Raw genomic sequence first — 26,775 nt, 5'->3', positions numbered from 1 at the left:
AGAATGTGCTCCATGCTCACCATACGCCACTGGTAAATATAACATGAAATGGTATTTGTTTGTTTTTAAATTCATATATTATTTATCGTTTCATTTTACCCACTACTGCTTGCCAATACACATTTAAAAAAAAAAAATTTAATTATCTTCTCGCTCTTCAACACTATTTTACTTTAATTTAATCCTTCCATAAAATTCCCTTTTTAATATCTTCCCTCATGTTACTTTTCCGTTTTCCTCCCATCGTCTATCACTCTTTCTCTACTTACATATTAACCTCTGATTTATCCTTCTATCTTTTTAATGTTCTATCTTTCCTTATGTTAATCTTTATATTTGTCAAAATATCCTTACGATCTCAACTACATTACATGTTTGCGCGATTTAATGGGCTTAATGTAACCAAATTAATTGCAAAAATCTTTGTTAGGTGCCTCGTTACAAATTATTCATTCACCTGTAACCGAATAATTGTATTTCAAAAGTCAGAATGCGAATTGCATACACTATTCGTTGTTGGGTAGGACAAGCCATCATTTTTGTCCTACCTAACAATAATTATGATCATTTATTTTTTGGTAATCGTTTGAAGAAAAACATAAGGTATCAAATTTTTTTTTTTTTTAATTCAACCTGAAATATATACACTTACATCTTTCAGATTAAAAAAAAATGGGCGTACTTGCGTATAAATATTTCAGTAGACCTACATATTAACAAGTTTGCGCCATAGTACATTCACTGGCGTCTTGTTAATTCAAAAGTTTTTTACATGTTTTATGCTAAACGTACATGTATATTGGGAGCGTAGCTAGGACATCGTCGTGATCGGCTATATCTTCGATTCACCTGGGATGTATTCCGACTCATCCTTTCCCGCCAGTGGTTTCTTCATCTCATTCACGTCTCCGAGTTGCCATTCTCCTGATCGTTTTCTCTCCATGTGCATTTTCTCCTCCTCGCCCTCGTGTTCTACTTCGTCAGGCACGCGCTCGACGCTGGTGACGCATTTGAATATGTCCCACCTAGGTCCAAGATAACCTCTCCTGAGGACGATGTCGGTGACATACGAGATGACGATGATGACCGCGAAAGAGAAGACGACGATGAAAGTGCGGAATGGAAACAGCTGACCCTTCGTTTCGCTATAAAATGGAAACTTGATGAAAATGGGGATGTGGAGGGAACCTTCTCCCCCGCCGATTCGGAGAAGTATAGCGATGACGAAACCTACAAGAGATCCGTACGTGTTGCATACCTGTTATAAAACAAAGGTAGCGGTAAAGTTGTTACTTTAAACAAACAATGATGGAAAATGTTGACGAAATAAGCGTAATTGGTACCCGGCCTAGTCCAATAACATTTTTTGGATGCAGTCTTCTCAAACGTGCTTACTTTTTTTCCGGTAACAAACTAGATTAGCAGAAGAGAGGTGCTATTTTCCTTTCGTGATTTGTTTTCATCTAAAGCGAAGAGGCGCCACTTTTGACACCCCCCCCCCCCTTGATCTGCTTTTAACATGTTGGGCCTATGGATCTATTTAAAAACCCGTAGCCATCAAATAACCATTTGCACGACACTTGCTCATGCGACACTCACTCCTACGACACTCGCTCCTTCCACACCCCATTCTCCGACTCTCACTTCTACAACACTCACTCCTACCGCACTCACTCATACCACACTTACTCCTGCGACACTTAATCCTACGACACTCACTTCTACGACACTCACTCCTACGGCACTCACTTCTACGGCACTCACTCCTACGACACTCGCTCCTACGACACTCACTTCTACGGCACTCACTCCTACGGCACTCACTCCTACGACACTCGCTCCTACGACACTCACTTCTACGACACTTGCTCCTGCGACACTCACTCCTACGACACCCACTCCTGCGACACCCGGTCCTGCGACACTTGCTCTTACGGCGCTTGCTCCTGCGACACTCACTCCTACGACACCCGCTCCTGCGACACTCGGTCCTGCGACACCCGGTCCTGCGACACTCACTCCTGCGACACTCGCTCCTCCGACACCCGCTCCTGCGACACTCGGTCCTGCGACACCCGGTCCTGCTTCACACACTCCTACGACATTAGCTCCTACCACACCCACTCCTCTGACACTCACTCCTACCACACCCATTCATCCTACCACACCCACTCATCCGACACTCACTCCTACCACACTTGCTCCTACCACACTTGCTCCTACCACACTCACTCCTACGACACTTGCTCCTACCACACCCATTCATCCTACCACACCCACTCATCCGACACTCACTCCTACCACACCCACTCCTCTGACACTCACTCCTACCACACCCATTCATCCTACCACACCCACTCATCCGACACTCACTCCTACCACACTTGCTCCTACCACACTTGCTCCTACCACACTCACTCCTACGACACTTGCTCCTACCACACCCATTCATCCTACCACACCCACTCATCCGACACTCACTCCTACCACACACACTCATCCGACACACACTCCTACAACACTCGCTCCTACCACACTCGCTCCTACCACACCCACTCCTACCACACCCACTCCTGCGACTATCACTCCTGCGACACTTGCTCCTACGCCACTTGCTCCCGCGACATTTGGTCCGAGGTAATTCCTTACACTAACCAAAATGTTAACTTCTACTCTGTACATAACCCTAACCCTTACCCTTAACCTAACTTTAATCCCCAATCGAACCAAAACATAACTATCTCATTTTGAGCAAATAAATCTCGGAGCAATACTGTCGGCGGAGCAAATGTTTGAGCACCAAATATACCAGATACTGACCTTGATATATAGAACGCAGACGAGTTGAGGGAAGATGATGACGTAGACGAGGTCGGAACAGAGTACGTAGAGGTAGTAGACGGAATGGACGGTGAGAGCAATGATGGTAGCGAGTATAGTAGTAACCACGATAGAGATTCGAATCACCCATACTAACTCACGTTTGGAAACCTGGTAGTGAAATCAAGGATAAACATTTGGATTGTGAGGAAGACGAGAATGGAGAACGCCAAAAAGGAAGAGTGGGAGATAGAAAGCAATATAGAGATAGAGATATGTAGAGGGGGCAGGGTTTCTCTTTCTAAAGAGAAATAAACGAGATATGAAAAGTGATCATGTGTAAATAACTTGTATGCCTACATAGAGAATAAGAGTCAAGAAACGGGATGGAATACAACTGAGAGTATAGGCTTAATTGGTAATTTTTATGATGGTAATAAAAGAAAGAAAACATCGATTTTGTTGTAAGATTATGTCCCTATTGCATGGTAAGTGTAGGGCCATGTTTTTTTTAGGGGGGGGGGGTGTACATCGGGGGGGGGGGGGGTCACTCTCAAACACAAGGGCTACCCACTCGTGTACATCAACCCCTGAAATGGACCCCTTTTTGCGGCGGTCTACCGCGCCAAATCTGAAAAAGTATTGCTTTAGTGAATCAGGCCAAATAGACAGAATAACAAGGAAAATAATATATTAAAGCTAAAGGCCAGTTATGGTCATGCAATTGCATAGTGAAAGAAACGTTGTGAAATCGATCAGAAAAGGTTGATCATCTAGCATAGATGTACTGCAAGGTTCTGGAATCATCAAAATCATAAGAAATTTGGCCAAGTCTTCATAAAGTTAGAAGCACTGTACACAGAAAGATGTATACGGGACTACACACACGTGCGCGACACGTGCATTTGTATCTCTCAACAGTATATAGATATACTAATTTACCAAATATATCAATTAGTAGGCGGTTTCCCGTCAAAATTTTTATCGTCATGAAATATTCAAAACATATTCTTTCACATGATTGGTAATAAGAGCTTCCATTTCGTTTTTTGAAATTGTGGCGTTTCCAATACTGGTCTTTACCTTTAAGTGTCAATTATTTTTCTTCATTCTTGGTAACGCATGGGACTAGTTGTCCTTTAATGCGAATGACCCGACTCATACCTTCGATCGGAACAGACCTCCCCAGATATTATGTGCAAACATGGAACTGGCGGCAAGCACCGACGAGTCTGCGGAGGACATGACGGCCGCTGACAGGGCTCCAAGCCCGACGAAGGCCACATAGGTCGGCGTCAGGTACTGGATCACCAAGGGCAGGATCAATGAAGGGTGATCGTGAGGATTGGTCTTGTTCAAATCCAGAGCAGTGGAATTCCAGTCTGAAATACCCAAAAGAGTAAGAAACAGAAGTCGAAGACAATAAAAGGTGTAAAAGGTGTAAATGGGTACCTGATAAAATTATGCTTGAGCGCTAGTTACTTTGGCAGCTCGGCTACGACCAAGGTAATATGTGTAAATCGCAATGAGCGTCATAACCTGGTGGATACCGGCGCTATATAAATAACCATATTATTATATAATCATATCAATGATCTCGTCGCCTGATGCCATTTGCTAAATTTACTAAATCCCCATTATCGTTTTTCTGAGGCTAATATCGGACTGTTTATCATATTTGTCTTGCAAGCACTCTTCTGGTATAATAGTTCGACATATTTACAGTATAAATTATGATCGGGGTCTGACATGGGTGCAATATGAATGCACTACTATTTCAAACTTTCGCCAATATGTTTCTCTTATTTTTCTGCTTTCAAACAAATGAACTTATTGCAAAGGTTGGACTGCCATTCAAATCAATAGTTTTCAGGGAAAGATGGAAAGGAACAATTACAACACTGATAATAAATAGAAAGTCGGATGCTTATGATAGCATTTCAACTGCTGACAAAGACTCTACCATAGGCAGTCCTAAAGATACTCGGGCGATGTTCACCATACCTGTGTTGAAGCCTACGGCTCCAATGAGTACGCTTGGGATAGCCATGATGATGACAACGAACCCGGCAATGAAAGACATCTTCTGGGCCTTCTCGGGTGACTTCGCTGCCAACACCCGCTGGAAGTATGCTTGCCATGTTATTCCACCCAGTAACTTAAAGAGAATGACAATATTTTATTTTATTTTATTTTATTTATTCATTTCTGTTTGATTTTATTTTCATTTTGCATTTTTACAAATATATAACAAACAAAACATTGCAAATGTTACACATTTCAAAAGTAACTAAACGAAAACATCAAACAGGAGGGTTGACAAAGTAAGCAAAGCTTGATAGCATGACTACCCTCAATGGATAATACATAATGGAACGAATATGAAAATGGCATTGGTAAAAGGCACATGTGCGCGCACCCCCCCCCCCCACACACACCCTTTTGAGTATGTCACAATGTTAATGGTTTGACTCCCCCCCCCCCACATCCATGCATAGAATAGCTCAGAGAGGAATGCAGCTCGAAACGGGTCGAACCGGGAACCATGTGACTCACAGTCCGAGGACGTATCCACTAGACTACGACGCCTTAAAGCCCGTCTGTACTAGTTTGGCCAGGGGGATTTGACCACCCAGTGTTGGTCACTGGCAGGTGGCTATCTCATCAACTCAGCTCTCAATTAACATAAGTAAAAGAGGGTCACGGGGGACCAACGGGCACCACTTAGGCATTGTTTTCTGTATAGAGGGAGCAAGTACATGTAGATACGTGTGTTATACAGTGGGGCTTTAAAGGTAAAGACCGGTACTGGTAACATTGCGGTTCAAGGGTTCTGGTTGCAAAATATCCATTCAATATTGTTTAAGTATTGCCTTCAGAGGTTTAGATGGCAACATTTCATCCTCAATTCGCAAACAAACAGAAATATATACCCAAATTTCCAATGTTGAAGTGCATTCGCGATATCTATCCAGGCCGAATCGATATGTTAATTTACCAAATAATATCAATTAGTAGGCGGTTTCCCGGCAAAATTTGTATCATCATGTATTAGTCAAACATATTTATTTCACATGATTGGTAATAAGAGCTTCCATTTCATTTTTTGAGAGGGGGAGGCGTTTCCAAAACTGGTATAAGAGTTAGAGTCACATCACATTGATAAGGGAATTAAGACTTATAAAGCTCTTGATTTACCAGAAGCATGGTGAAATCGATCCAGATTCCTGCATCCGATGGGTCGATTGTTCCGATCCATTCTGAGGATGTAGACGTGATCGGTGCGGCATGTTCGTTTGTCATCACAAAAGGAACACAAAACCACTAAAAATCATGAAAGTAAAACAAAACATTGAAGGAATAAGAACTTAACCATTGATAAGTGTGATCTGTTGTTGTACTAAAACTTTTATATGTTGCCTTCTTATCTCAAGCCACTGGCTTTTCATAGTGTTAGATCCATTACATTCTCAGTATATATATATATATATATTTAGTAATAAATATAATTTGTATGCAATAATGTTGACATTGAATTTAAAATTGATAAGTAACCACGTTAACACAATCCTTACCTATCCTTACCGAAGTCAATGACCTCTTTAAAAAAAAATTATAGTTACGATCTAGGCGGATTAATCGCAAATCACGGGATTCCACCTCCAGAAATAGTTTAAGACTGCTATTTATTTTAACATATTTACTAAGAAATCGCTGCTTATTAAAAATCGAGATTAAAGAAAAACAGACGGTATAAACAGAATATCAGGTCTAAAAGAGAGGAGAGAGAGAGAGAGAGAGAGAGAGAGAGAGAGAGAGAGAGGGGGAGGGGGGGTAAGAAATATGGATAGAGAGAGAGAGAAAAGTACTAAAAGAAAGAAAAAAAGAGGGTCAAGAAGGAAATACGTTTATTGCAAAAACAAAAACAAGCATGCAGAGACAATTTGAAGGTTTAATACCAATCCAACGAATATACAGAATAGTTGAACGACATCGGTGTAAGCAACCGAGTAGAGACCGCCGAAGAAAGTATAGAAAGCGACGATGACTGCGGAGATGATGACGGACAATTTGACATTGAGGTCCAAGATGACACTCATTGTCGTACCTGGGGATGATAAAGTGGAAGAAAATAATGTTAGACTTTCAATATTTGTTATACTGTTGTTTGACATTTGGTCGTATGCCAATTCATTTAGAATCCACCGCGCCAATCTTAATTTCGTCGACAATTTCTGCACTATCCAACTGGTTTAGCATCTTTGCGCCTAAAATCCATTTCACCCAATATCTATGTGGCCAAATAATTAGTTTATGATACCATTTCCTTTTGGATAATATATATTTTTTGTAATGACTTGTTGAGCTACTTATAATAACGTCTACTGCATAATTGGTCTAATATTCAGGCCCTGCAACAAAAAAACATTTGTGAATATTGACAGCAAAGTTTTCTGTTGGACCAAATAGAAATTAGACAGTAAAAGACCAAATGACCGATAGACCAACTGATGAGCGGAACGAATAAATAACGGCTTTAGACAAAATAAAACATTTTGTAAAATATGAAAAGCAGAAAAAATAAACTGGGTTCTGAGATGAATTGCAACAAGGCGAATCGGCAATTCAACAAATCGGCATCGGACCAAATTTGCCTACACTTCAAAACAAACCGTTTAGTATAGCCCGACATATATCAATGGAAATAGATAGTTGCTCATGGACTTTTCTTTCAACCCCGTTGGAAGAGATTCAATTAATCATTCATAATTTTATTACAGCTGGTGTATTGATTGCGAAACTAGACCAATCAATGAACGAGGAAGGTTGAGTGTTGTTCTAGATCTGCTTTATAGACAATGAACTGAGTAAGACAATCGATTTAAAAAAAAAAAAAATTATTGTACGTTTATGCATGAACAAGAATTTAGTCACTACCATTTATAGTAATCATATGATAGCTACGAGCTATCTGTGCAATTCCAAGCTTACCTTGTAAATACATGGTTGTCGATGACTACACACTGATTAAAATAGTGTATTTGGGGGGTACTAGAATTTAGGGCAATGCAAAGGCCCTTCGTTTAATAATGTTTGCCTATTTATCTATTTATCCATCTACCTACCCAATAACCTACATATCTACCTCTTTATCTTTTATTAGTGTAAAAATTATATTTACTCCATCTGTTTATTCCTTCACCTATTTATACACTCTTTCCCTACATTTATAACTGGCTTTTCTATATTTTTGTAGGCCTACATTTCAACAAGAAATATAAATATGTGTGTTTTATTGTGTCTTTTTGCCCCTTGAAATGTTAGACCCCAAAGCATTGATCTTGTGGTGTCGGCTCCAAACCTGATTTGTAGTACTATTCACCAGATCCCATACAATGTACTTCAAGAGAAGCCAAGATGGTGGCCGATTAGAGGATCTCTACAAAAAGCGCTGGAATAATATAAAGAGTTGTCCTCCCATCCTGTTCATATACTTCTCTTGGAATAATAACCCCCAAAATACGTTACAGAGTTGCCAATTTTTGTATCATTGATTACAACTTCAAATATCCATGATTTACTTATGTTTAATCGGATTTTCCTCAACTTTCACTCATCTGTAGTTCTTATTTTGCTGATTCAACTAAAACCAAATTTAGGATTGAAAAATACCAGGGTGGACACTGGACTTTCCTTTTAAAGGCATCGTTTAACAATGTTAAATCTGAGGTGCACGGCCCTACGTGTTATCAGTGTCTGTGATATGGTGTAATATTGAAGCCTTAAAAAAAGCGCTTCAAAATGATCAAGAAGAGCCTTAAAAAAGTAAAAATCTTTGAGTGACCGGTTTTACCATTCTCTTTTTTCCCAATAGACTGTAGTGTTATGAAAACCGTTTGGCAAACGGTATTCAAAATTTGTAATTTTAATCATAAATATCTTGATAATCAGACAGGCGATCGGCTTGAGTTCCTGACTGACCCAAAGGTTTATAATTATCTTTGCAACATGAGCTAAATCCAGCTTTTTGTTTCAGAATCTGAGACAAAGTTACCGGATCCCTTTAAACGTTTCGTCCATCTTACCAAGGGAAGCCAAGATGGCCGCCGACCAGAGAATCTCTCCAAAAAGCGCGGGAATGAAAAGAAGTCCTCCCATCCTGTTCCCATACTTATCTTGGAATGGGTCGAGCATGGTGAGGTAGCCTTTGGCTCGCATGTGTTTAGCGAAGAGAATCCCACCTGTAAACAAGTACACAAAATATGTATATAAGATCAACAGGTAAAACGATTTTGAGAATCTTTTCCTAGTTCCATAGCGTTCCAGATGTGAAATGCTTGACTGAAAACTGTCCGAATGTGACCCGTGTTTATTCAAAAGAAGCGATGTGATGTAGGGTTTCTTTCTTGTTGTAAATGGCAGTGTTTTCACGCAAATCGAGAAATCAGTCTTCCAACAAGTCAGAATCGATTATTTATGACTTATATGTGAATTTTGGTGCTGCTTCTTATCGTTATAATTTATAAGAGAGGCCAGGTACGTGGTATCTGTTTCAGCAGATAATGGATCACATATCCCCGACTCTAATCAAGACCTTAAAATTACCATCTTTAGTGCCTCTTCGTTCTTATATGACGAAATAGAAACGGGGAGGATCCTTGGCAGCCTTCGCACAAGAATCGGTCCATATCATAGATGCATTGCATATACTATTTTGATGTAAACTGTAAAAAAAACGAATTCTACTAAGAAAGCAGAGATCATGATAGTGCATAATTTACTAGAAAATTTATATTTATATTTGCTAAGACCTGTATACCTTTTTACGAGAAGGGCTTGTAAAAGTAATTACAAAAAAAGACATTATCCATCTGATCACTAAGATGGCTTGTCAGAATCTGACGCTCCATATCAAAATTCTTCTTTTTGGTGGCATCGTCGTGTGATGACTAGGAACATTAATTTGTGTCAGTGGTATCACTGAGACAACGTAATTGACAGTTATCTGTATAACCATTGATGAAGTACATTTTTGTGCTGTTTTTTTAAAATCGTATCTGGACACCTACCCCCTGGACATTCACCCCCGGATAACCACCCCAGTCAACTACATGTACTCCCTTGGACAACTACCCCCTAGGGCAACCACCCTCTAGGGGGGCAATTTACTGGGGGTGGTTGTCCGGGGTTAGTTGTCCCAGGGGGTAGTTGTCATAGAGGGTGGTTGCCCTAGGGGTAGTTGTCCTAGGGGGTAGCTGTCCTAGGGGGTAGTTGACGGGGGTGGTTATCCGGGGGTGGATGTCAAAGGGGTAGGTGTCCTAAAACCGTTTTTTATTCAAAAGTGAAAATGTGTTTCCAAAGTAAGGTCTTCAGTGGTTGTCGTTCCTTTTGATCATGACTTACCCAATGGCATACTTATGGCGTAGGCCCAAGGAGCCTGCGTCCAAGCGAGGCCACTTTCAAACACAGACTCGGCAGCGCCATTGATGTAAGCGCCTCCTACAATGGTAGCTGTCATGATAGATGAAATTATTTATAGAAAAGGGGTTATTTACATTTTAATAATAATAATTCAAACCCATATTCACATAATCTTGTAATCAAACATCAAACGTTGAATTCGAATTTCGAAAAAAAACACGAGAATAACAATATCGTCATCATCATCAACATCACGACTACAAAGCAACTTACTGAAATCAATAACGGCATGGCGAATTTGACAACTATAAATGGGATGCTTTAAAAAAAAATGACTAAACCGTTGGTGTGAAATTAATAGCTACCACAAAGGGTGAGAGGAAGAGAGAGAGGGAGAGACAGAAAGAGGGAAAAGGAGAAATAGAAATGGAGAGAGAGAGAGAGAGAGAGAGTGAAAGAGAGAGGGGAAAGGGGGGGGGGAGATATACAAGTGAGAAATCAAAATTAGACGGGTATACATTAGACATTAGCCGGGCTATCTTGTCATTGACTAGTTTTTTTAAGTTTAGTCATTCGGTCGTTTTAGAAAACCATAAAGGTCATGTATACTTTGGTCACCGACGAATTTCAAGTTTATTGCATCCGTCAAAATACTTCGGTATTTGTTAAAAGATTCTGAACAAATACAGATGTCACCGGACAACAGGAAGATCAATATGTTTCTTTAATCAAGGAAACAGATAAAACAGTTATGATTACTTAGCTAATTACTAGTTATAACCCTAAAAGGAATGGTAATTTCCCAGTGTTTGGTTAAGCAACCATTTTAAAGAGGAGGAACCTGATCGAAAAGGTTTTGAAAATATCAACCAAGGCAATTTCGATAGCCTTGACCGCCGCCTATTAAAAACTTATCCTAATATAAATTCTATAGGATATATAAAATCAGGTATTTAAATTGCCCCCGAGTTGATTTCTTCGAGGTATTTGTCTTCATGTAATATGTTCTTTTCGAGTTGCCTTCGCCCTCTTGCTTTGCTCTCTCTCTCTCTCTCTCTCTCTCTCTCTCTCTCTCTCTCTCTCTCTCTCTCTTTCTCTCTCTTTCTCTCTCTCTCTCTCTCTCTCTCTCTCTCTCTCTCTCTCTCTAATTTTGTAGTAATTTGTTCCGACAGAGCAGGTGCCCCCTGCCCCTGTAGCTACGCCACTGTCAACTAACTGACACCCCTCTACAATTACAAAAAAAAACTGCATACACACATACACGCACGCACACGCGCACGCACACACACACGCACACACTCACGCACACTATCAGGCTGAATTCGACCTACCTGCCGTCGTCCATACCCCGACAAACAGGGACATGTCCCTGCTAGCCACGAGGACGCTATCGGGATCGGAGTCCCCCTTCGATTTCCTCGACGCCCATAGTCCGACGACAAGGATGATGATGTAGAAGACCACGATGCCGGCTATTCCGACCCAGTTGACCGCCATGATGGATTAGATCTGATTTTAAATAAACTGATGAGAGGCAAGAGAGAAAGGGAGAGAGTGGAAAGAGGGGAAAAGAGAGAGAGAGAGGCAGTGGATAAATGGGGAAAGAGTGAAAAAAGGAGAGGCGGAGAAGAGAGAGAGAGAGAGAGAGAGAGAGAGAGAGAGAAAAAAAATTATAGGTCTCTATTAATGTGATTTCTTTTTTATAAAATTATCTATCATCATTTAAAGAAAAATACACTAACATAATATGATTCTTTGATATTATTGTCGTCACTCCCCTACCAGTGGCAGATTTAAGCCGGAGGGGGGAGGGGGCGGGGTTACCCCTTAAAAAACCTAATTGAACTACATTGAATACATAACCCAATTTGCGTCCCCCTTCATTCTTTAGAATGAAATGCCTCCCATGAATGTATTGTTTTAGAAGTGTGCCCTCATTTTTTATTAATCCCGGATCTGCCCCTGACTCCTATATTGCGCAATCTCAACATCGTCATTTACATTTATAAAAAAGAATGGGTAATCTACACCTGAATTGAACATTATCATAAGAAAACACTAATGTTTGGAAGAACCAGTGTCATCCCCATATATTCTCATGTATTAACTTATCAGTAAAACATTAATGACGATTACTTTTCCCCGTAATTTTAAGATACTATATGAATAAACAGGGTGATTACAATCAACGTGCATGTAGTGTAACAAAATTTACCGATATAAATCAATATAGCCGCCATTACCACGTTACATGAACAAACTGTAGCTTCAAACCATGGTTTAAAAAAACCCACCTGTGTACAACATGAGGCATTCCGCTTTTTTAAACAAGGGCATTTAACTTTCTCCCTCCTCAATCAGTTTATCACCAAGTCATGGAACATTAGGAACAGATAGTTTGTTTTTCATATTGCGTTAGCCATGGAATTGCCATAATCAATTTCAATTTTCAAATGGGAAAATAAAATGTACGCCTATGATCTGCATTAAAGGGATTGGGTAACTTTGTCTCAGATTCTGAAACAAAATCCTGGATTTAGCTCATGTTGCAAAGATAATTATAAACATTTAGGTCAGTCAGGAACCCCATGACTCTTACCAGCCGATCGACTGTCTGATTATCAAGATATTTATGATTGGAAAACGAAATCAAATTTTGCGCTTTCCTAACGGTTTTCATAACACTACAGTCTCTTGGGGGGAAACGAGTATGGTAAAAACCGGTCACTCAAAGATTTTTACTGTTTTAAGGCATTTCATGATCATTTTGAAGCGCAATTTGTTTAAGGCTTCAATATTACACCATATCACAGACACTGATAACACATAGGGTCTTGCATCTTAGATTTAACATTGTTAAAGGCACACTGTCCTACTTGTAGCTACTTGCTCCCTCTATATAGAAAACTTCCCCAATCGGTGCCTGTTGGTCCCCGATGATCCTCTTTTTCTTATGTTAAATGAGAGCTGAGTTAATGAGATAGCCACCTGTCACAGTGACCTTGCTGGCTCGCTGGGTGGTCTAATCCCTTCTAGCTGAAGTAGTAAAGCCTGCCTTTAAACTATGCCTTTAAGGTGCGTCGATGCGTCATCGCCGCTATAATATACATCGTGGATGGGGAATATATCCAACAATCTTCCATTACATTTTTCCTCCACCGAAGATTTTACCAAAGACATTCCTTCACTATCACGGAGAAGCAACGATTCATTTTAAAATGAAATAAATGGATTCATACTGAGATGTGTTGTGTTTGCAATCCAAACTGTATATCTCATGCCTACTGAGGGCGTCGTCCCCTGATTGTAGATCGGAGCCGCCATATTAAACTTACTATTGAAATCGGAATATCTGTCTTAAGTTTGCATTATCTAGGACTCTAACATAAATACAAAGGACTCACAATCCTCAACTATCAACAAAAATGAAAGTGAGCATAAACCACTCTCTCTTTGTAAACGTATACCGGCAAAAGTTGTAGCTGGTGGAGCCCATTGAGCTGGCGAAAATATTGACATTACATTTACTTGCATACATTTTGAATTGAATATGTCGACATTTCAGACGAGATGGCTTAGTGGTAAGGCAGTGGCCTCATTACTTGGTGGACCTGGGTTTCAAAACCAAATGGTTTCGCTATTGTGCCCTTTCGGTACAGCATTAAACCTCATTACAAAGTCCCTCGGAGAGGTCTTAGAGACGTCGGTCCCTTGGTTACTTACAAACAAGCATACACATGCTAGCAGTCAGGTAAAATAAAAAATCCTCTTTGTGGCAGTAGACCTCTAAAGAGCTAATGACATTGATATTGCTACATTTATATCTACTGCAGATGAAAACAGACTATTTCAGACCTGGCTTAACTTCCACTGTCCTTTAATAATAATAATAATAATAATAATGATATGGATATAGCGCCGGTATCCGCCAGGCTCTGACGCTCATGGCGCTGTACATATTACTATCACAAAAATATAACTTTGTATGATCGAATCTCTTTGTTTAGAATACAAAAACAGTCTCAATCTCTGAACTCTATAAAAGTAATTCAGCTCAGTAAAAAAATTGATGAACGAAAGGAATCGTGTCATGAAATGAAAAGAGGATATTGATGGTAATATAATGTCTGTTTATTCACAGAAGTTTAAGTATATTATATAAAATACAGACTATGGCTGTGAAAGTGAGTGGGTTTGTTGTTTGCCTCTCTCCCTCTATCCAGCCACTCAGTGGTGAAACATAGATTGACCTCTGACCCGAGCCAAGTATGATGTAAGCTTATAACACATCATGCTTTTCCAGGTCTACCCTTTTTAAGTCATTCCAAAGTCACATTCAAAAATAGGCTCAAATTGTGAAAACATTACGTTGGAGTACGGGAACATAGTCTGTCTGTCTGTTGCATCGATCATTCAATAAATCAAATTGAACGTAACCCCGGGAATTCGTAGAACGCTGATATATAGTTGCTTTATCAAAAGCACTCATAAGACTGAAACATAGTGTATGAAGAACTTTCTCTCTAGAAATCGCCCTCGATATCTTTCTCACCAGGTTTAACAAAAAAATTGTTTTCATGTTACCTGTATTGAAATAGACTGTATTACATACATACAAGATGTAAAAGCGTTGTACATGTCGTTTTACAATATTGTAAACTCTCATACAGTATTATACCATGTATGAAGGTAGTATAGGCCACTTTGTAGCTGAAATATAGCTGCAAAGTAGAGGATAATTGCAGCAAAGTGCTGAACATGAAAGTATGACTGTCTCCATAGCCTATAGGGACTGCGTATCTTATACCCTTTGTATACGAAGTGTCATTTGTCTGAGGTAAGACGGAGTTAGAAACGGACGCGGTCTTTGACGCACCATCATGACGTAGATATCATACAGCTAATTATTGATGCAAAGTGCACAGTGCTGACGCTGAGTTGAATCACTGGCGTATGGGCTGATTGCCTTCACATGTTTGATTGACGCAATTAATGAAGCAATCAACTTGACGCCTCGTGTACGTGCAAAGAGAATAGACAGATTATAGAAATGACGTAAGACCTGGAACTCACCATTAAATTGAAGGCTGAAACACGATCACAAATCCTTTATTAAAATAATATGGTAAGCCATCCGTATCCATTATGTACCAGGCAGAACAATGGCTGAAGAAACATAAGGTTAGACACATTCATACAACTAAAAACAAAAAATTACCATGCATGGTCATGTATCCCGTTCATATAAACATCGTTGGTATGGAATATTATTCAGAACGCTGCAGAGAGAAAGGTTTTGTTCATTTTCCTATAAAAATGCATACAGTAGAAATTGTGCATGCGGTTTCTGCCGGTAACTGAATCAGAGTATTTTCGATATATTCACTTAGTACGATTGAATACACGAAACAATAGCTGCGGTACACATGCATGTAGGCAAAACACCTGTTCGCGGTATTGATAAATACCGATGGTGAACTATTGTACAGCTGTTGTGTATTTCGCTTTAGTTCACTTTTTGCTTGCATTTTGAACTTCATAAAGATGTTTGTTGAGTTGAGTCTATTTTATTTATAACCGGTAAAAGTCCGAAATAGTTCGAAGACGGTTTAAAGAGTCAGGGCCGAGTCGAAGAAAAAAAATCATGACAGAAGTAATATAACACCTAAAAATGTACAACCTTAACGTAATGCATAAAGCAAAACAAGCTAATGGGATAAATTGTTTGTTTTATTCATACATCAGTATATAAAACGAAAGATATTAAATTAGATGTATTTATATGAGAAATATCTTAAACACGATCGCAAACACTTTCGAAAAATCAAGCTCGCATATTCAATGGCTTTGTGCGTCACTTGTGAAAGAAACGGTGTGGAATCGATCAGAAAGGTTGATCATCTAGCGTAATAGTATTGGTGTGTACTGCATAGTTCTGGAATCACCAAAATGATAAGAAATTTGGCCCAGTCTTGGTAAAGTTACAAGCACTGTACACAGAAAGATGTATATGGGACTACGCGACACGTGCACGATATCTGTCCGGTCCAAATAGATATAATAATTTACCAAATATATCAATTAGTATACGGTTTCCCGGCAAAATGTGTATCGTCATGTATTAGTCAAAACATATTCTTCCCATAAATGGTAATAAGAGCTTCCTTTGAGAGGGGGGCGTTTCCAAAACTGGTCTTTACCTTTAAAACAAAAATGTGCGAATAAGACTAAGACATGTCACGTGATTCGCACCTTATTTATATGGGGGTATGGTATAAGGTATTGAAGTTGCCAGTGAGTTAATCTTTCGAAAGTAGCTGCGATTGTGTTCTTACAAGCTCAGAAAACACAGAACTACAATAAACCTGTTTACTAACGTTTAGAAGTTATGCATACTTTATAAACAAAAGTTGTTCTCGACAACCTGAAAAAACTTGCCCGAGACTTGCCCGACATAGCTACAAGTAATATACCCAGACGGGATTCCGAGTATTGAAGTTCATTCATTAATAACAGGTTAATTGAATTGCTCGTCACTAGGTCCCCAGGAAGTAAACGTCCACAAAATTGAATACGTCAGTAAACAGGTCTATTCAGCGGATGAATATCTATAGAACCATGATAACCTACTGTAAGAAGGGCAAGCCGTTACCAAGACGATGCATCGGAAAGTTTGGATACGTTTCTTCAAAGTTGATTTGATCAGGGGTCATATTTGTGTATTTAAGTGTATTTATAAAGGTTGTGTTCAATTCCTGAAAAAGGGGTTCCCAATAACAAGCACGTTTCCTTTTGTTATCAAAACGGCGAAAGAAGCGGAAACGTGATGCAGATTTTGTAATGTTGTATCATCCGCTTTATCATTGTGTTATTTTCAGGTTTCCTCTTTTTAACACTTTCACTTATGTCCAGTACCCCGACAGTAGTGAGTAAACTCTGCCCAGACAAACATTTTATTCAGTGTAATTATGTAGTTGAACTCAAAATAAAGGGCATACATTTATGATATATTTAAAATTCTAACGTGTGTAGTCACACGACTATTATACAGCCATCTGACTATTATTTGAAGACAAAATGCACAACCGTGTTTGAAAATGTGCATTGCACTATTGTGCTGAAGATGTAGTACAAGTTCGATGCCATGTATTTAAAAGTGCATTTCATCAAACAATGTAAAATCAACAATTAAAGGTACTATGTCCCATTTGCAGGCCAAAAAAATGAAAAGGTTAAATCCCAACGGCATTTGAAAGATAATACTAATTTAGAACTTCCTTAAAAAAGGGGGCTTGAAAATGTCTTTAAGTGGGAAAATAACGACTATTAGTCGTCAAATCGACTTAAGAGCTATAGAGCCAGTAAGTAATAGTCTGATTTTTAGACCATTGTACCGAAGGTTGTACGTTTTAGGCTGCGCAAAGATTCAATCAGTTTAATTTTGGCCATTAAAAGAAGTGGGTTATTGATGCAGACAAATGCTCATGTACTCTTTACAGCTCATTTTATGTATGTTATTACCAAAGGAGGAAAAAAAAGCCAGTCAGTCACTCAATAGTGTCTGACAGTGAAGTCTAGTAAGTAAACGGGTTTCCTTCCATAATTTGAATATAAGGACACTGCTAACGTTTAAATTTCACACATAGGACATACATGACATATTCATAATTCCTGCAAAGTTCTACAGAATTTGATGTTGGCTGCAAAAGGGACATAGTATCTTTAAAACAATAACAAAAAAACAACAACAAAGGAAACTTAAATTTCAACCCACTATGTATCAGTAATTCTGCTTTAAACTTTGTTACATTATTAACCAAAGATAGGGGTCGTTCAAAAGGCGAATATGATTGTTAAAATTTACATTTCAGCTGAGTGACTCATAGTAAGCATTTTCGCATTATTTTTTACAATATTTACCGAATAAAAGTACAGACATTTAAATCAGGCCAGATCTGTCGTATGCAATGATTTACCGGCATTTGCCGAGCAACGTCAAATTTAATTCGGATCTGATTTCCAACTGTGGATAAGACGAGAGAGATCACATGTCACTTACCGTCATCCCTCTTAACACCATCAGGTACAAGGAATGCAGATGGGGTAGCGTCTGACCCCTTCAGTCGGTTGGTCACACACCTCCAGCAATTCAAATCAGAGGAAACACAGATACATATATTTCAATAATTCAGAAGTGAGTATGAGTCCAGGATCATGGATTCGGGAAGCGTTTTGATCGCTTTTTGAGGCTTCCCGATATTACAGGTTGATGTAGAATGATGTAGACAGAATGACCGTAACGGCCGGAGAAAGAGAGAAAGATGGATGAAGTTAGAGAGAGAGAGAGAGAGGAAGGGAGATATTATGATTAAAACTACGGATACGTATTTTTTTTTGTCGCAGGTTAATAGATAACATTGCACTTGAGGTAATGTGTACATAATGGTATATGATTCCTATCATCAACTACTTCGTCGTTGAGTGATACATGCGTAGATCAATCAAAATGATTCCTTAATTAAACCCTTCACTTCTGAGTAAGACATGTCCCATGGTCGATAGACCGTAATTAGGAACGTCGAGAAATATATCATAATTATTTCTTTTCAATGATTATGAGTGGTAAAGTGAAAAAATTAAGTCAAAAGTCAAAAATTAACACGATCGCGTAGACTTTTGAAATATGAAGCTAAGACAATCGTTTTACGTCCATTTTCTCGAAAGTCTTTGGTCCGAATTCACAAAGGAAGGTTTGTCGACAATAAAGGTTTTCGTACGTCATATGACGCGTTTTGACGCGGTTTTGACAACCTGGTTTGTAAAAACGCGTCGAAACGCGTCATAATATGACGCACGAAAACCTTGGTTTGTCGACAAACCTCCTTGTGAATTCGGGCCATAGTGATTGTTTTATTGATGTAACCATGGATAACCAAACTATATTTCTTTGCTTCACGCCGTTCGAAAATCCAAAGTTGAAAACGATCTTCTAAAACTAGGGTCAATTTACAAATGGGGCGATGTACATGGGGGGGGGGGGGGTAATGAGGTCTTAAGGCTACCAAGATGCATGTACATGTAGATCCACCATGATATTAAATTTTCATTAGAGCGGTAATTATAATTTTGATGTTAAGCGCTTAGAAACATATTATTAAGCGCTACACAAAATAATGTGACTTTTGTCAGGTTATCATTATTATCATATGTGTCGTATACGAAGAGTAATTTAAAGGCAATTTTACTCCTAATCCTATATCTTTAAAGAAATAAGGCCCGGGTTTATTGGCAAAGCAACTCTCTCACACATCTTTCATCATTCGGTCGTTTCGTTCCCTCGCATCATCCACCTGTAGAAAATAGATACCCCCCCCCCCCTCCACAACACTCTCTCTGTCCACAACCAAATGTTATATAGTTTGTGGCTGTTGTGCATGGTTATCATGGGACATCCTATTGGCTGGCATGACTGGTGTCACTCAAATTTTTTCACCGAAACGAATTTATTGAGGACAGACTAGCTTTTCAACATTATTAAAGGCATCGTTTAACAATATTCTGAGATGCATGGCCCTACGTGTTATGAGTGTCTGTGATATGGCCCATATTGAAGCCCTACAAAAATTGCGCTTCAAAATTATCAGGAAGTGCCTTTAAAAAAAAGTAAAAATATCTTTGAGTGACCGGTTTTACCATACTCATTTTCCCCAATAGACTGTAGTGTAATGAAAACCATTAGGGAAACAAATTTTCAAATTTCGAATTCCAATCATAAATACCTGATAACCAGACAGGCGATCGACTCGTAAAAGTCATGGGGTTCCTGACTGACCTAAAGGTTTATGATTATCATTGCAGCATGAGCTAAATTCAAAATTTTCTTTCAGAATCTGAGACAAAGTTACCCAATCCCTTTAATTCTCTTCCCATCGGGGACATGACATTACCTGCAGAAAGGTTCACTCTACATGAACACACGTGCAACCTCCTGCTGATCATGACTCTCAGACGAAAATGTTTCAGGCACCCAATTTTCATATTCCTGATTTTCTTTAATCCGCTGACTCCATAATTCTCCTCTATCAAAATAATGCATATAGGCATTGTAAACGAACCACCTGTTTGCAGTAAGCATAGGGTTAAACAAGTAATGTTCATAACCTTAGTGAGACGATGGCAATGCGCATGTCAACTGCAGATAATAGGGACTTTTAGATTAGTGGACTGCTACGTCCGACGTCCTTTAAAGGCATTATGACGTCCTTTTCAGGCAATGCCAGTGCCTTATTAAGGGACGTCACACGTAGCAATACACTATGTCGACGTGCAAATCTAAAAGTCCCTACTAACGTCCTCAGGACATAAGCTGCAATTTATTTAGCCCCTTGCCCCATTTGCTCCCGAAAAAGTGTTCGTCAAAATATAATAATTTGAGCAAAGCTATTGATTGGACTCGTTTTATTTACAAATTATCAGAGGTATCGTCTCAGGAACTTTAAAAATCATAAATCATTTGGCCGCAGGGAGCGGCTATCACCCCCCCCCCCAGATTTCGGAAAATAATTGTTTTAACTTGTTTGATATTTTGGACAAAGATGTTTCACTTGTTAGATCTTTAGTATTAAAGAGGCCCTCAAGCATGACTTGTGATACATGATGAACTTTATTAAGAATTATGAACATGATCCGGAATGTGGCAAGTTTTCATGTCAGATTCTCAACACACGCACACCCACGTCGTTATCATTAGACTTGTACTTGGCGTATTGGATGTACGATTTTATTCCATTCAGAATGTAGCAAACATTCTTTGTTATCAAAAATTACACAATCTTATGGAAAGTACAAGGTCAGTCTGTTAGCACTATGAGGAGCGTTTGTGAACTTCCTGGCTTGCTCGCAAAATGAAAACACACTGGTATGTAATCAACTATAATAATAATAATCCGGTTTTTATATAGCGCTCAATACACCGATCCAACGATGTGCCTAAGCGCTATACAGATATATTATTACCCCGGTCATCGGATTCAGGCTTACCCGCACACAATGTGTGCACATTTTCCACTCCCTGGGGAGCATTCCAGCCAGTCGCCATTTTACAGGCGCACACTTGCTCGTTCAACCACATGAACGTTCGCATCCTACCGGGTACCCATTTAACACCTGGGTGGAGAGTACCAAGTGCAGGTAAATATCTTGTCAAAGGATATTAGTGCCGTGTCGGGATTCGAACCCTCGACCTTCGCATCTACAGTCAAGCGCCTTAAACCACTCGACCACGACATAGGTGGCTATGATGGAGGCACAGTATTTCACTTTCACTAAAGCAAAATACGGTCGAGTGAATGGTAATATAATCATAAGACATGGAAATAACATGACAATGACTGTTTGAAAAGAAACATTTTGATGATATGGGAGATGGGGTAAACGACACACGAGAGCGTAAGTGGTAGTGCAATCGGTAACTAAAGAGAGGTAAAATAGTTATTAATTAAAAATGAGAGGTTTTTTGCATCTAACAATACAGATAGCGAAGAAATTTCTTAGTGGAAGTTGATAGCCTAGATTTTAGAGAGAAAGAGAGAGAGAGAGAGAGAGAGAGAGAGAGAGAGAGGGGTGAGAAGGGGAAGGGGAAGGGGGGGGGGGACTATATCATTTCCTGATTCATTCTCACTTGATTTAAAGCTTATCTGCACTAGTTTGGCCAGCAGGGATTTGACCACACAGCGAGGTCACTGACAGGTGGCTATTTCATCAACTCAGCTCTCAAATAACATAAGAAATAGAGGATCATGGGGGACCAACAGGCACCGATTGGGAAAGTTTTCTATATAGAGGGAGCAAGTAGCTATAAGTAGGACAGTGGGGCTTTAAGTATTAAAATAGAAGGCGATGTTTCAACATTCCTGGTTAGTAGCCCGTGTCTCCACGTGTACATGTGGAAACCGCTCGGGGAAGCGCCCCTCCTGCTTTTTTCCAAACATGCCTCTGTCAGAAATTGGTTATCACAACATAATTGACTCCGGAAATGAAAAAGGGCAAGACGTATGCAGACCATTTGAGTTATCGTACAAACATCGATTTGCGGTACATTAAATAAGGAAAAAAAAAACATGACGCACCTTGGAAAATGTGGGTCAAAACTAATGTATTTCTTTGTTGGTGGAATTGCCTGATCATACTTTCAATGATCCTGTATATTTTGTGTGACGCTGAATAGCATTTAATCTGTCTTTGCTTTCACGATGTATTTCCATGGAAATACCCATCATAATCCTCGTCACGTTTACATCATTACATGTATGTTTGAAAGCATATTAATCCTCCTTCTTAAACCTTAATAGGGACTTCGAATAATTATTGTTAGATTTTAAAGATAGCACGAGAGCTCCGGGGCAGACAAATATCAATTTCCTAAATTTGTCATTAAATGTATAAGAGGTTTGGGTGTTCATAATTATTTTCCTCAGAAAAATGAACCTTTTTAAATACGAGTATCCCAGGCCACGCCCCAACTGGGTTGACAAAAAGGCAGTACTGTTATGTTGTCTTTGAGATGACAAGCTGAGTTGGCAAGACAAAATACAATCCTACAGTTTCGGTGCAAACAAGTTGTTATTTAAACTCAATAAATGGCAATAGAAGTACTTGGATAATGTTAGCAAAATTGGCACCCCTATTGTGGGACTTGGTTCGATGTCCCTTGCAACCCGACGGATGCACGACTCATTGAAAACTAGATCCATTATATGCTAGTTAACACAGTAAAGCCCTTATTACATGGACCCTTTTCACTATTTTAATAAAAACTATTTCTTATTTAGGAAATCTATATACATCTACACATTGCTTTTTTGTACATAAATAATAATACTAATAATAGTGGGTTCTTGTATAGCGCTCATGTCAGTCAGATTTGACCCTCCTGGCGCTTCCAATTATTACCCTGGCTTTAGCACGGCTGCCATACGGCGCTCTAGCATTTCGAGGAATAAATTCCTACCAGGTACCCATTTACTTCACCTGGGTCGAGTGTGGCAAATGTAGATCAATGTCTTGCCAAAGGACATTAGTATATTTATCAGGAAACAAATAAATATCAATGCAATAAACTGTATTATAATGCTTGTAAGATAAGAAATGTTTTCTATATTAACACTACGTATAAAAAAAAATATATATTTAAAGGAGGAAAACCGTGGAGATCAGTCTTCAGGAGCTAATCTGATATGTAAAAACTATTCACTTCTATATACATGTATATCTGTTTTCTCCAATAATAAAAAGAGAAAACACATTTTTGGCTAAAACGTGATATCTACATGTATTGTAAAGAATTTACACCACATTAACGCTTCGGCGTTCTGCATGGTCTTCTGAAAAAATTATTTGAGGATTCACAAAACCAGCATATCACTTTAATGGGCATTCTGACAATTTTTCTGAGGGTTCAAGAGACCTACATTGTTGGTCTCGTGGGCTGTCTATATAATCCCAGCTAAATCACAAGCAGGATTTGTTTAGTGATCTTTCTTTGATTATGTTGAAGATTTTACTAAGCGGACAAATGGAGGGGGTCAATTAATAGTTAATTGTGTGTGTGTTCGGGGGGCACTTGCCCATGCCCACATTTTCTAAAACATCACAGAGTATAGAGGTACTTATGAATTACACTCAGTGACTCAGCTCTCCAAATTCTTTGAACTTTCTGCACAACTACATGTCCAATCACTTTTGTTCACTTAATATACCGAGATACTGGCCAAAATTAGAGGGAAAAAATATCTACAAAAAAAACTTTTTGGCTCAAAATTTATACATGTTTCTTTTGACCCTTTTTTTGGATGCCCCCTCCGATTTAAGGGGTGTTTGCAACAAATTAAAAAAAATACACCTCTGAAATATTGTGTGTTGTGATAAAATCTTTCGAATAAACAAGGTGTGCTTAGTTTATGCGGAAGTCCGGGCAGGCAAACCACTCTTTTCTGACTTTGGTCCTCCGCTTATGAGGGACTTTTAGATTTGCACGCCGACATAGTGGACTGCTACGTGTGAAGTCCTTTTAAGGCAATGTTACGTCCTTATAGGGCACTGCTAGTGCATTAAAAGGACGTCAAACGTAGCAGTCCACTATGTCGACGTGCAAATCTAAAAGTCCCTATTATCACATTACCTGTGATCCAATATGGTAATTTCATTTCCATTCCCCATACCTCCCCCATTTCACTGTTTAGTATGGCATTCATTTTATTTCGAGCCCAAAATTTGAAAGAAGTGACTACAATCTGAATTATTTTCGTTATTGAACGAAAACAATATTGAGTTGAAAAAATTGAGTTTGAGAAGCATTATCAGATTCTTGCAATATCAAGAAATCGTTCATCTGTACGTATATGATCAAACACCGTCTTTCAAAATCAACAAATGGACCTCAGTGTGAGAAGTTATTTCACACTGAATTACTTACCTGTGAGTGTGCCAACGGATCAAGTACTGGTATAATCGTGTTTGGCGGCGCCTCAATATTAAACATTCAGAGTTATTCGCGAGCCTCGAGAACTACGATGAGACTCAGTTTTACCGGGCCGAGGAACCGATGCCTCTAAACACGCTAAAATCCCTCCTTGAACTTGACGAGATCAGTGTGACCGAATTGGTACGAACATAGTAGCTGGGAAATCATATACAAAGTCGGAAGCACGGAGGAACCATTATGTTATTCTCCTCGCGAAAGACCAGCAGGAATAATATTAGTGCCCTGGCTGGCAAATAGTCAAAACTGACGTGCTACCCATGGTGTAGTGGACTCTGTTGCCCCATTTAGCTCTGACTGGCGCGTCAGTTTCTTTTCGACAGCCCATGAAAGTTCTTCCATCCCACAAAAGGCCAGTTTCTTTTAGTATTGTAATGATGAAAACGAACAATATCTAAATAAAGTGGCGGATCTAGGGGATGGGGGGGGGGGGCAAATAATGGGCACGCCCCTCACCCCCCCCCCCGTCCAAAGGGGGGGGGGGAGAAGTTGGGAAAGAAAAGTGGAGGACATGGGCTGATGACTCTCTCCTTGTCAGATAAAATAATGATGTGCGCCTAATTGAGCATTTGATTTGTTTGTTTGTTTGTTTTATTTATTTAACCACGGTTAAACGGTTAAAACACCTGCTATCAGCCATTAAAAACATTCACACAATATTCATAAACAAAACAAATTTAATTCATAATACAAATTAAAATAACAAGAATACAATGTGTAAATAACCATATCCGAACACCTACCACCTGGACATCCACCCCCGGATAACCACCCAGTGAACTTCTACCTTGGACAATTACCCCTTAGGACAACTACCCCTAGGACAACTACCCCCGGACAACTACCCCTAGGACAACCACCCTCTAGGACAACTACCCCCGGACAACTATCCCCTAGTTGTCCTAGAGGATGGTTATCGTAGGGGGTAGTTGTCACGGGCGGGGGTATCCGGGGGTGGATGTCCAGGGGGTAGGTGTCCTAGAACCGTAAATAACTCTTAATAACAAGAATATATATTTGTAAAAAATTCTTTGTAACAATCACACTTAGTATTTTAAATATCAGAAATTGTTAGAAAAAATACAATTTAGTCAAAACAAAAGCTCCTTATCATAAAACAAATCATCAGAGGTAGCTTGAGTGTAAAAGCGAGAGAGCGAGGGAAAGAGGGAAAGAGAGAGATAGAGAAGAGAGAGACAGAGAGAGAGACAGAGAGACAGAGACAGAGACAGAGAGAGAGAGAAAAAAAAATAGACGATAACAATTAGAACGTAGGGGGGAAATACCATCGATCGCCTAAATGGCCCGAATTCACAAAGGAGGTTAGTCGACAAACCGAGGTTTATGTACGTCATATGACGCGTTTTGACGCGTTTTTTACAAACCTGGTTTGTAAAACACAAAAGGAGCTTTGTCGAAACAAAACGAGGTTTGTCATGAATAACAACTAAATCTTCATTAGTTATACACTAAAGACTATTCGGATCTCTAGATGGATAAACATGTGTCGTTAGCAAACATTGATACAGCGCAACGCTTGACAACAGGTGGTAAATCATTAATGTATTGTATTGTATTGTATTTATTAAACTTCATTGATGTATAATATAAATAACAGTGGCCCCAATATACTTCCTTGTGGGACGCCACAAAATACTTGGCTTGCTTCTGACCTGTTACCGTTTATAATAGTAATGTGTTTTCTCAAAGAAAAATAATCTCGAAACCAACGTAAAGATTCATTACTGAAACCATAAATCTTCAAGTTTTGTAAAAGAATATCATGTGACACCATGTCGAAATCTTTTTCGAGATCCAACGTTACCAATCCAATGACACCGAGAAGGTAATCGTGTTTCCTTGCGTAATTTAAATACTAAGACACTGCTAATGTTTTAATTTCACAGAGAGGACATACATGACATATTCGTAATTCCTGCAAAGTTCTACATAATTTGATGTTGACTGCAAAAGGGACATACAGAGTATTTTTA

At 39.2% G+C, this 26,775-nt stretch overlaps 1 protein-coding gene across 1 annotated transcript; it reads right to left on the bottom strand.

Annotated features, from left to right (window-relative positions):
* Positions 1 to 631: 631 nt before the first annotated feature.
* On the bottom strand, positions 632 to 25,015 carry LOC100889402 (high-affinity choline transporter 1). The gene is made up of 10 exons (XM_011675698.2): positions 24,716 to 25,015; positions 11,574 to 11,766; positions 10,225 to 10,332; positions 8,907 to 9,062; positions 6,780 to 6,928; positions 6,019 to 6,144; positions 4,825 to 4,978; positions 3,985 to 4,202; positions 2,821 to 2,991; positions 632 to 1,258 (listed from the first exon to the last, which is right to left on the bottom strand). The coding sequence occupies exons 2-10, from the start codon at positions 11,737 to 11,739 to the stop codon at positions 833 to 835; spliced, it is 1,674 nt and encodes a 557-aa protein (XP_011674000.2). The 5' UTR covers positions 11,740 to 11,766; positions 24,716 to 25,015; the 3' UTR covers positions 632 to 832.
* Between the last annotated feature and the right edge of the window lie 1,760 nt (positions 25,016 to 26,775).

This window comes from Strongylocentrotus purpuratus, unplaced genomic scaffold (genome assembly GCF_000002235.5).
Source record: "Strongylocentrotus purpuratus isolate Spur 01 unplaced genomic scaffold, Spur_5.0 spur5_scaffold_15, whole genome shotgun sequence".
Lineage (NCBI taxonomy): Eukaryota > Metazoa > Echinodermata > Echinoidea > Camarodonta > Strongylocentrotidae > Strongylocentrotus > Strongylocentrotus purpuratus.
The sequence above is the reverse complement of the archived record's forward strand: the minus strand, read 5'-3'. Positions and strand labels throughout refer to the sequence as shown.